Here is a 12,778-nt window from a genome sequence, read left to right as displayed (position 1 = left end):
TAACTTGGCATTTCATGGCCTCTGAAACTGTGATAGGTAGTGAGGAGTGAAATCAACAATTTACGCCCTTTAGAAAGCCTGAAAGCAGTGATTGGTTTTCGGGGTCCTGTACATGGCTAGACTGCCAAAAAGTCTCACACATGTGGTATCTCTGTACTCAGGAGAAGCAGCAGAATGTGTTTTGGGGTGTCATTTCACATATAGCCATGGTATGTTTGAGCAATATATAATTTAAATGACAACTTTGTGTAAATAGAAAAATAAAATGTAATTTTCCTGAAACTTGTGGCAAAATATAGAATATTCCATGGACTCAACTTGCCTATCATGAAAAAATTATTTTTCTCTTTTGTTCATTGATGGACACAGCTTCATATCTTTATTGACAGTTGGGTTATGCTGCTCTTCCAAGGAGTAGGACACTAGGTGAAAAAAGGTTAACAAAAGGTAACAAAGCTTGACTACGCCCATGGGCAGTCCCAGGGGGTATACTCCCACTTCCTGCTCTAGGATCTCAGTTTTTTTCTGCCTAGTCAGGAGTAAGGACCGAGCTCCTTGCTGGGATATTTGGTCCTAGCTTTTTTTCTCTTTTTTAATGGAACTTTTTTTCCTTTTTTTTGTTCTACAATAAAGTTGTTCCTGCGAGAACTACAATCAACAGCCAGACTGGGCGACGCACTGGATATTCTAAATCCTTACGGTCCCCCCAGTCTGGCCAGCGAGCGTGTGCAGACTGTAGCTCGGCGCTCAGTCGGCCGCGACACAGCCCCACAAGACAGGGGCATGGCGGCGAGTGGAACACCTCGCGAGGACACACACGACCGGGTCACAGCCTAAATCTCGGTGTACCCCTGGCTCCTCCCATTCCAAGATGGGGAGGTGTTCTGCCTGGAGTGGTGTCCGCACGGTTTCTGAAGGTTTTGTAGTAACCCCCCTTTCTCCTCTGTGAAATTTTGGGGTGAAGCGGGCCATTCTGAGATGGTTGGTCCCTCTTGTGACCTCCCGACCCCTATGGTACCCCATACCCCACTGGTCTGGTTTGGTTACAAGATCAAGTTTCTGTCTTTGCCTCTGGCAAGGTCCTATTCTTTCCAACCTGCACCTGTCCCCGGATCAGTTGCAGGGCCTCATGGTGGCGGTGCAAGATTTGTTCTCGTAGGGGGTCATTGTACCAGTTCAAGGTTTTCAAGGTTTTTATTCAAACCTTTCACTGTCCCCAGGAAGGAGGGCAAGGTTCGTCCGATTCTAGACCTCAAGGCCTTAAACTGGTTTGTGCGGGTTCAAAAATTCAAGATGGAGTCCATTCCCACAGTAGTGGCTTCCCTTCATCAAGGGGATTTTTTGGCCTCCATCGACATCAAGGACACCTATCTCCATATCCCAATATATGGTGGGCATCAACGTTTCCTTCGCTTTGCCTTAGTAGAGAAACATTATCAAATCGTGGCATTACCCTTTGGTCTCGCATCAGCTCCTCGAGTGTTCACAAAGTTTATGGCCCCGGTGCTTGCCTTGCTCAGACAGAGGGAAATTACGGTACTGGGGTACCTGGACAATCTCCTTCTGCGAGCAGAGTCATGTTCCGTCTTACAGAATGATTTGGACTTCACTTTGCGAACCTTACAAGAGTTCGCTGGACGCTGGATTTTCAGAAATTAGCTCCGCCCAACAGGTTGAATTATCTGGGGCTGACTCTGGATTCAGTCTCAGCTCGAGTGTTTCTACCGGAGGAGAAGTTGCAAAAGTTGCAGCATGCGATTCAGCTTCTATTGTCCAACCGCTGGTCATCTCTAAGGACTTGCATGCAAGTGCCTGGGTTGATGCTTTCCCCTTTCGAGACAGTTTCTTTTGCTCAGTTTCACACCAGACCTCTGCAAATGGAGATTCTGTCCAAATGGGACAAGAATCCTGGGTTCCTGTACAATCTGATCAGATTGACCCAGGGTACGAGGGGCGCCTTACTGTGGTGGCTCCGCTCCCTGGCACTTCGTCAGGGAAAATCCTTCCTTCCCTTATCCTGGACAGTGATCTCACCAGGAAGATTCAGAGGTTTGTGGCAAGATCTCGAGACCCCTTGGCAGATGCCCCAGACGCTCTGGTGGCTCCCTGGGGTCAGTATTGTCTGTTTTATGCCTTCCCTCCATTACAGCTTCTGCCAAGACTCCTACGCAGAATCAAGACAGAAGGGATTCCAGTAATTCTGGTGGCTCCAGACTGGCCTCCTCTGTCTTGGTACGCGAGGTTAGTGAGACTGGTTGCCGATGCTCCCTGGCGGATCCCTCTTAGAGAAGATCTGTTGTCTCAGGGACCGATCTCTCATACTGATTTACAGTCGCTGGCTTTAACGACCTTGCTATTGAAAGCCAGGTACTGAAAAATAGAGGATTGTCGGATTCGGTGGTTCCTACTCTGTTAAGAGCTAGAAAATCTACTTCCCGGAAGATTTATCATCGGGTTTGGAAGGCAAATATTACTTGGTGTGAGTCTCGGGGGGGGGGGGGGGGGGGGGGGTGGTGTCCTCCCGTGCCTTCTCAGTATTACGTCTGCTGGAATTTCTACAAGGGGGTGTAAGTAAGCGTTTGGCTCTGGGAAGCATCAAGGACCAGATTTCAGCCCTGGCAATTTTTTTTCAACGCCCATTAGCCTCAAACTTCTTGGTTCACACCTTTGTGCAAGGAGTTTGTCATGTGGCCCCTCCTGTTAGGTCCCCCAGTGCCTCCGTGGGATCTTAATTTCATATTATCGGTTCTTCAAAATCACCTTTCGAGAATATTCGCGAGATCCCTTTATTGACTCTATCACAGAAGGTGGCCTTCTTGGTGGCCATCACTTCGGCACTCAAGGTTTCTGAATTGGCTGCGTTGTCCTGTCGGTCGCTTTATTTGGTGGTTCACAGGGACAAGGTGTTCTCCGTCCCTGTCAGTCATTTCTTCCTATGTTCGTCTCGGGCTTCCATTTGAATGAGGACATTGTGTTGGCTTTGCTGTGTCCTAAGCCAAAACATCCAAAAGAGATTGCCTTACATTGGTTCACGCCATCAGGGTTTACCTGGCGGCGACTGAGACGATTCGTAAATCGGATTCCTTATTTTTACTTACGGATGGACCCTGTAAGGGACAGGCCACATCTGCTGTGAGCATTTCAAAATGGATCAGGCAGACGGTGGTGCAGGCCTATTCTTTTAAGGGTCAGGTTCCTCCTTTCCCTGTTAAGGCGCATTCTACAAGGGCACCTAGTGCTTCCTGGGCCTTCTGTCACCAGGCGTCGGTGGTCCAGGTGTGCAAGGCGTCTACCTGGTCGTCTGTGCATACATTCACAAAATTTTACAAGGTGGATGTCCTGGTATCTGCGGATGCTGCTTTTGGCTGCAAAGTCTTGCAGGCTGCTGTTGTGGAGGCTGCGGCCTCTTGAAGGTGTGTTTTTTTCTGGTTGATGAGCCCCAGTTGTTTCTGGTTGGGCTCCTTGATACCTGGTCGGCTACTTTTTAGCCGTTTTTAGTTAATTTTTGCTGTGTGCCCATCCCTCATGATGACACTGCTTTGGGACATCCCAACTGTCAATGAAGATATGAAGCTGTGTCAATCAACGAGAGAAAACTGGATTTTTGTTTCACTGTAAAATCTTTTTCTCTGATGTTCATTGACAGACACAGCACCCACCCCTCTGTGGAGTTTGGGTTATGTATTCTTCTGACACTGCTTGTTACAAAACTGAAATCCTAGAGCAGAAAGTGGGAGTATACTCCTGGGACTGCCCATGGGCGCAGTCAAGCTTTGTTAACATTTGTTAACCCTTTCTCCGCCTAGTGTCCTACTCCTAGGAAGAACGGCATAACCCAACTGTCAATGAAGATATGAAGCTGTGTCCGTCAATGAACATAAGAGAATAGTATTTTACTGTAAGACAAAAATCCATTTTTTTTTTTTTTTTTACTAGAAAATTACTTTGAACCCCTAAACATTATATCTTTTCTTAAAGCAGAGGCTTTGCAGAACAAAATAGTGGGTATTGCAATTTTCTTTGTCACACGGTATTTGCGCAAAGATTTTTCAAATGCAATTTTTTGGGGGAAAAAAACACTTTTTTAAATTGAATGCACAAATACACTATATACTGCTCAATTGTTTGGTAAAATATTGTGATAATCACACCACAATATGTGAAAAATCACAAGCAGTGCAAAAACAGTGATTTAGTGATTATTAATAGGTTATAAAGGAAAGTACTCTTAAACCAGAGTACTATAACAAAATCCAAAAATAATCGTGATCGGTGCACAGTCCCAAAAAAATATTATTTTGAACAGTAAAATAATTCAGTGCGTCCACAAATAGATGTGAGTCTCGTGAACAAAGGATAACTTAAGTAACCACAAACTACCACCGCTGTGTGATATTCACTACCACTCCCATCAGATGGACACTCACCACATATTTTTACCCCTCATTCACATGGTTGGGCACAAGCGCTGATAGACAAAACGTTAATGGAATTCTCTAGATGAGCTTAAACCTCTCCTGTCCTTTTCTCTAGTGATCACTCCAAAGGTAACATGCAGGAAGAAAAATCTCCAAAGAAGACAGGGATCAGCATGCATTGTATAGGAATCGCTGGTTTGCACTCCACCTCCGTTTCAGCTGACTTTACTAGGCTGCTGGTGCTTGCCAGTTAACCAGAAGGTTGAGCGACACTAATACCGACACTCTGCTGCATATGAGAACCCTGAGGTTGTTGCACCTCAGCAACAGAAGAATGGGGTCAAGTACGCCTGACCTTAGCAGGGACCACAACTCCGTCATCAGAGCTATCTGTCAGTGTGCCGCTGCTCTCAACAGGTTCGAATACTTAGCCTGATTCTGACAGTGAGGCTTCACCATCGCCCTCATCTGTCATGCTCAGCATTGTGTAGGCCTCTTCACTAGTTTAACGCTGTTTGGACATTTTGGGCAATAAATTTATAGGTACCTAATGTGACTCACAGGTGAAAAAGCACCTGGTTGTCAAGGACTGTTTGAACCGCTACCAAAACATTTAACTGCTAGTGCTAGCAAACATCGGGCCTGACTCTGCTAATGCTGCGGTTTAGTGTGCTGTGTATTGGAAGTGACAGTAATCTGCTGATTCTGCACTTCTTGGGGGGGGGGGGCTAAACGCAGGGGCTGGCAGGGGTCGGAGTTGATCCTGCTAACGCTGTGTGTTGGGAACACTATACTAAACTATTGGGGACGCTAGTATAGTTCTGATCAGATCAAAGATATTAATTTGTTCAGACACTATACTAGTAATGCAGGTGTTTAATGTGTGTGTATGTGTCACTGGCAATCAAAGGGTTAAAATGTATTACTAAATATGCGGCGGGCAATCTGAAGCAATCCTGTATTGACGCTAAGTAACATTAACGCTAACTGATGTCACCTGTAACACTAATACAGTGATCAGAAAAAAGATGTGTACAATGTAATAGTGACACTGTGAAAGGGCAATGAAGGGGTTAACTGGGGGTGACCAAGGGGTTAAATCTTTATTAGGGGGAAATATGGCAGGTACCCTAAACCTATCTGGGACTGCCTCTAACTACCACTAACTGTCTCTCACAATGACTGAAGTCACAAGTGACACTAATACAGTGATCAGTAAATTATCTGTATACTGTATATAATGTACACTGTGACAGGGAGTGAAAGGGTTAACTGGGGGGTGATCAGGGGGTTAAATGTGTGCCTATGTGTACTTGTGTCAGTTTAGTGTTTGTGTACTCACAGTTGATGTTCTCTCTTCTCAAGCTGGAACCGAAAAGGGCTCCAGGAGAGAAAATTGCATAATTTTCTGTGCCTGTGTTTAAATTACACAGGCACAGGACATTCTGAAATTAGTCAGAACTGATCACCAGGTCCAGGCCAAAAATCATTGGCCTGGACTTGATGACTGATCAGTTCTGAACCCAATCAGAACATCGAAGGGATGGCAGGGGCGCGCCCCCTAGCCCCGCGCGTGACCGACGTACAGTTACGTCGGTTCATGCAGCCGAGCCACCTTGCTGCAGTAAAACTGCAGCGGGACAGTCAGCAACTGGTTCATTTGTATGGTTAAGACATAGTGAGTAGCTAGGGGCAAACAGAGATACATACAGTACAATAAGGGTGCATTTACATTTATTGCGTTTACTAACTAAGGGAAAGATTTCTGTCATTTTTGGTGTTTTTTTTTTTTTAACGAGTAATGGCGGCGATCTGCGATTTTTTTTGACCCTTGACTGACATTTTTGAAACTTTTGGGGGTACCAGTGACATTACTACAGTAATCAGTGCTATACATATGCACTGTTACTGTAAAAATGACACTGGCAGGGAAGGGGTTAATTTTATTGGAGAGGGAGGGGTTAATGTATGCCTGGTGCTTACTAACGTGTGTGGGGGGAGGTGACTGAGTGACACAGGGACAGATCGCAGGTTCAGCTATGCTGAACCCTGCAATCTGTCACTGTCTGTCACTTAGGAAATCCGCCCGCTTTGTTTACACAGGCGGGCGGATCTCCAAACTCGATTCCCCGACGATCGGGGAAGAGCGGCGTTGATCACCGCCGCTCCTCCCCTGGCCCGACTCCCGCTGTGACTGAATACAGCGGGAGCGAGCCTCCGCCCACAGGGGGAGGAGTCCAGCGACGTAGGTCTACGTCGCTGGACGGGAACGAGCCACTTTGCCGCAGTACCAGCTCAACCGTGGCTAAACCGTTAAATTGATGGGTTTAGTCCTGCTTTATGATTTACTGCTGTTCAGGGGCTCTGGGCTTCAGCATAAAGGCAGCCTCCAGCAAGAAGAAACAGCAGCAATGCTGAAGGGAATTTAAATCACTACTAATTTTGGTAGCATAATTATTAATGTGGAATGTATGTTCACTGCTAAAGAACATTATTTTTTATCAAGTTGGTAATGGTATAGTTCCGCTTTAATGGCACTGAATCTTTACACTGGGAAGAAAAGTAAGTTCAGTTTTCTACCAAGGCCGTGCTAATCATCCTCAAGATTATATATTTGGTAGATATGTCATTCTGTCATTTTTAACAAAACACAGATGAATATCATGTTCACCTCTGTGAAACAATAATTTGTATACATTGTATCATACAGTGCTTTCTTTTCCAGAATGATAAATGAATGGTCTTCTTTTTATTTTTTACTAGGGTCTGGGAGCTCTCTGGGAGCTGTCTGTAGCATCCCAAACCACAAACATGATCCTTTTTTTATTTTGTTACTGCTGTCTCTCAGAGCAGATACAAATCTGATTGGTTACTGTAGGGCAGGGGTGGGGAACCTACGGTTCGGGGGCCGTATGCGGCCCCCGAAGTCATCTGGTCCGGCCCCCACTGCAGCTAAGTCTGTGTCTCTCAGCTGATCTGTCAGAATGGAGCCGATGCTTCCTGTATAGTTCCTGCTCCGTTATGACAGTTTGAGTGAGTCACAGGCGGAATTATATCAAATGCACTCCGCCTGTGACCAATACAGGAAACATCACCTCTTCCTCCAGCGTGGCGCTGCTACACTTCTCCTAGCCAGTATTTCCCGCCAGCAGCACACACAGCAGTACCAGCCAGAGCCAGCAGTACCAGCCAGCAGTATCAGCCAGAGCCAGCAGTACCAGCCAGAGCCAGCAGTACCAGCCAGAGCCAGCAGTACCCACAGCAGAACCAGCAGTACTAGCTAGAGCCAGCAGTACCTACAACAGTACCAGCCAGCAGTACCCACAGCAATACCAGCCAGCAGTACATGCCAGCAGTACCAGCCTGAGCCAGCAGTACCCACAGCAGTACCCGCCTGAGCCAGCAGTACCAGCCAGCAGTACCCACAGCACAGTACCAGCCAGCAGTACCTACAGCACAGTACCAGCCTGAGTCAGCAGTACCCACAGCAGTACCATCCAGCAGTACACAGCACAGTACAAGCCAGCAGTACCAGCCTGAGCCAGCAGTACCCACAGCAGTACCAGCCAGCTGTACCCACCAGCAGTACCAGCCAGCTGTACCCACCAGCAGTACCTGCCAGCAGTTCTTTTCAAAACTTACCACCACAAAAAAGTCGACTGCGCTCCAAACTGACCGACGCAAACCTGGAAAACCTGTTGCGAGTAGCAACATCATCAATACCAGCTAACATCACACACCTCACCAAAGAGAAGCAGTAGCAGCCATCACATTAGGGGTGAGTTAATTAAATGTTTGACCAAATATAACAGGCTAATTTTTAAGGTGATAATTTTGTACGGCCCCTGAATGGTTTTATAAATACCCAAATGGCCCTTGGCAGAAAAAAGGTTCCCCACCCCTGCTGTAGGGAAATACAGACACTTCCCATTTCAAATTTCTTTGTAAAAGGAGTCACAGTGTATGCACCAACACAGATTATACATACTTTTAATGTACTTGAATTGCTTCAAAAACGAACTGCAGGAAAAAAAAAAAAAAAATTCAGTAGTTCTACCTTAAAACTTTCTTGTTCTTCTCTCGGTTGCCTTCAGGTCTGGAACATTCCATAGTCAGTATAGTACAGTACTGGCTAACAATAACCCCAACAAAGAAGAATATTAAAGGTGGAGCAAGCAAGACCATCAAGGCATAAGGTTTGTTAAATCCAGGTATGCATGGACACTTAAATTCATACACCTTGTATATGATCATGCTGGTTAGGATGATGAGCCCACAAACCGCATTCATCTTGGCCTCTGAACCTGACCTGAAGTACTTTATGACCCGCTCCATGTGCTCTAGAAAGGAAAGATTGTGATTTTTACTGTTGGATGGCTTAAAAAAATATATTTATATTATATATATTTCTATGTCCTATTTATTGCAAAAGTGACACATGATATGGTTGGTGGACATACAATACGGGGGGGGGGGGGGGTATCAGCAGTGAAAAATTTATATTAGCAGAAACAATACCTCCTAAAGGTTAGTTCACCTCTACCAAAAAACTGCCTATGCAGATAAGGAACGTCTGTAGACAAAAAAAGCTGTGCAGCTCTTACTAAAGTTGAATAATGATCTTGCTATAGGTGTAGGCCATTTATGTGCCTCATGAAGCCTGACTGGAATACTCCCAGGACATTGTTAGGGCATCACTAAGTGGGGCCTAGTCATTACTGCTCATCTCCACCATCACAGAAATTAGCTTTTTCTGTGATTCAATCCTCCTCTCATGCTCTACCTCTTCCTTGATGCAAGAGCTCTGAACTCACTATTTGAACACTCACTCTGGTGATGGTGGAGGTGAGCAGTAATGACTAGGCCTCATTTAGCGACATCCTAGCAACATCCTGGGAGTATTCCAGTCAGGATTCATGAGGCATGAAAATGGTCTACACCTATAACAAGGACATTATTCAACTTTAGTCAGAGCCACACAGCTTGTTTTTGTCTATAGACACCCCTTATCTGCATAGACATTTTTGGTAAAGTTGAACTAACCCTTCAAGTCAGACTTGCTTTCCATGTGAAGGACATGACTAGCAGATTGATGAGGGTTCCTTGTTCTTTTCTTCCAATCAACAGAAATACAATGTAAATGTGTACATAGCTCTATGGATCATCACATAACAATTATTACCTCTAAATGCTTTCAATTCATTCATTGTTTTTCTTTCTTCCAATGGGTCTTTATTACTAAATTATTTTTTATTTTTATATAACGGCAACATACTGCACCAAGCTTTTGGCTAAGTTCACACATACAGTATGTGGGTCAAGGAAAGCAAGCTATTTGCACCTATTCCCCAACCTGCAGGCAAAACATGCTTCTCTTTTGCTCTTAATGGCAGCCCATACATTGGAAAGCAAGATGCAACAGGAGCAGGTGCATGGATCTGAACACAAAGACTGTACATTTGGATCTGTGCATCCCCTGCTGCCCGTTTGTCAAACTTTGACATGTGATTGTGTCCACACAGCCGCTGAATGTGCATCACTTCTATGGGCTGCCTGAGCACAATTCCAAGGAAGATGCACACGCATCTGCCAGCGGCTCTGTATGGAGGGTGGGCTTAATTGCCTGTCTGGATGAGCTCTAATGTATTTTATACAACATGATATTTAATCTTATGGCTTTCCTTATAAGCTTATGGCACAGAGTAATCAAAAACGTTTTTGAGTATTTTTTATTTTATGAAAATTTACCACCCTGCCACAAAAAAAAGTGGTGTTATGCCTTTTTTTTTGTTTATGATTAATTGCTGCTATTTTAAGGCTTTGTCATTAATGCTTACAGAGTAATGGTGTTCAGTAGAACAACATTCTGTATGCCTAGCAATTACAAATGAAAGCAATTAAGCGGTATAATGTTTATACAATTTCTGTTTTACTACATTTGTTGATATGTTTAAGAAGAAAAATACTTGGTTACCAGTTTTGTGGATGTCTGTAGTTAAAAGTTAGAGATGAACTCTAAAAAGAAAAAGAAACACATTATCACAATGCAGCTCTGTAATCAACAATGCAATCATTCAATATATCTTTTTAAAATGCAAGTAAGTGTAAGTACTTAAAAATGAGCTGGTATCAGCCTCTTGCAGTCCCAATACTGCAGGGCTGGAGTGTAAGAGGAAGAAGCTGTACAAGGATCTAAATGAGCTCATGTGCTGGCAAGCATGCCAATAGGAAAAAAAAGCAGAGATGAGTTCATCGCTATGCTGCTTCTCTTTTCACTGCTCAGTCACAGGCTAGGAAGGGAGGGAAACACGATGATCTGGGTTGGGAGGAAGTGGATTGAAGGACACTAGCCATCATACTGAGGACATCTAGTGGCAGAAAAAGTCACTGCAGCAAAATATCTGGACTGACGGTAAATAGCGCAGTAAAAGCTGGTTTTGCAATCAATGGACAAAAATATTTTAAAAAATACAATTTTGATCAGTTTGAATTAAAAATATTGTCACTATAGATAAAATGTACACAATGTATTTCATTTTTTTTTTTAGTTTTAAATATTAATGTTTTAAAAATGGACAACAAATCTGCAGAAAAAAAAAAAGCTAAGGAGAAAAAGGAAGGAATGGAGTTAACTAGAGCTGACTAGGTTAGTTAAAGATTTATACGAAGATGAATAGCAGCCAATTTCTATTAAATAAAAAAAAAATTTTTTGCAACTTGTGAGGTTGTTTAACCACCTCCCACCCGGGCCATTGTACATATACTGCCGGGTGGGAGTCTCGTCCTTCTGATCGGACGTTCTGGAACGTCCTTCAGAAGGAGCGAGATCGCGCCACCGTGGGCACGCGCAGTGGCGCGATCTCGATGTGCCTGTGTCCCTCGGACACAGAGCGACAAGATGCGGCAGGAGGGCCCTGTGATTGGCCCTCCTGATCACATGACGGCTGTGTCCAATCACAGCCGTCATGTAATGTAAATACAGCTGTTGTAACGGCTTCGATCTCTTCTCCTCCTGACAGATCCTGTCAGTGAGGAGAAGAGGAGAGGATCGGTGCTGCAGCCGGGGGGATCAGTGAGTATTTCTAATTACTCACTGATCACAGGGGGGGTCTGTGCTGGTAATCAGAACATTGATTACCAGTGCAGCCCTGGGGGGGAGGGGGTGCCACTAGAGCCACCAGGGATGCCCACCCATGACCACCAGGGATGCCCACCATGGCCACCAGGGATGGCAAACAGGGCTCAGAGAGCCTACCAGTGGTGACCCCCTATCAGTGCTGCCCACCAATGCCATATATCAGTGCTGCCCACCAGTGCCCGTTATTGCCATCTATCAGTGCCGCCCACCAGTGCCCATTATTGCCCACCAGTGCTGCCTATCAGTGCCCCCATCAGTGCCGATCAGTGCCGCCCATCAGTGCCACCCATCAGTGCCCATCAGTGCTGCCTATCAGTGCCCATCAGTGCCCATCAGTGCCGCTGATCAGTCCCCATCAGTGCTGCCTATCAGTGCCCACCAATGCTGCATATCAGTGCTATCTATCAGTGTCACATATCAGTGCCCATCAGTGCTGCATATCAGTGCTACCTATCATTGCCCATCAGTGCTGCATATCAGTGCCACCCCATCAGTGCCACCCCATCAGTGTCTCCTCATCAGTGCCTGTCAGTGCGGCGTCATCAGTGCTCATCAGTGCAGGAAAAAACGTATCTGTTTACAAAATTTTATAACCTAAACAAAAAAAAATTTTTTTTTTTCAAACTTTTCGGTCTTTTTTTATTTGTGCACCAAAAAAGAAAAAACCTGGCGGTGATCAAATACCACCAAAAGAAAGCTCTATTTGTGGGGAAAAAATGACACAAATTTGGTTTAGGTACAATATTGCATGACCGCGCAATTGTCATTCAAAATGCAACAGCGCTAAAAGCTGAAAATTGGTCTCGGAAGGAAGGGGGTTTAAGTGCCCAGTATTGAGGTAGTTAAACTAACCTCATGAGCAAATTGAAGGTTTGCCACTTTGACCTTCACGTGAATGAAACAGAGAGAACACAATGCAACAGTAATTATTTTGTCTCTGAATTATGCTTCTGAGGCTCTGTATTTGACAGCAGCCACTATAGTGACAGCCAAGAATTTTTTGAAAGGGGTGAGGGTAAACAGTGGGAAAGGGATAAGGTGTGCTATGCATGCCCTTTGCACTTTGATAAATTTGGGGTGGGGGCTGTACTGTGCGAAAATACCCCCAACGAAGCCTCCGACAAAAATTAAAACCTAACAGAGATTGTAAACCTTCCCCCTCCCCAAAAATGTAAAACAAAACATTTTGGCTTAAGTTACACTTTAAGAGAAATATCTTTAG

The 12,778-nt window shown here is 44.8% G+C and overlaps 1 protein-coding gene across 1 annotated transcript in view; it reads right to left on the bottom strand.

The window, feature by feature from the left end:
• Positions 1 to 8,753, bottom strand: part of LOC309563787 (calcium homeostasis modulator protein 1-like) — a gene marked incomplete at both ends in the record, with an annotated part of 72,873 nt that extends 64,120 nt beyond the window's left edge. The window contains one exon of the mRNA XM_082268400.1: positions 8,476 to 8,753. Coding sequence (XP_082124526.1) covers positions 8,476 to 8,753 — 278 coding nt within the window. The remainder of the gene's footprint in view (positions 1 to 8,475) is intronic.
• Positions 8,754 to 12,778: the final 4,025 nt, after the last annotated feature.

Source organism: Pelophylax lessonae (genome assembly GCF_965119305.1).
Source record: "Pelophylax lessonae genome assembly, chromosome: 9".
NCBI classification, from domain to species: Eukaryota; Metazoa; Chordata; class Amphibia; order Anura; family Ranidae; genus Pelophylax; species Pelophylax lessonae.
The sequence above is the reverse complement of the archived record's forward strand: the minus strand, read 5'-3'. Positions and strand labels throughout refer to the sequence as shown.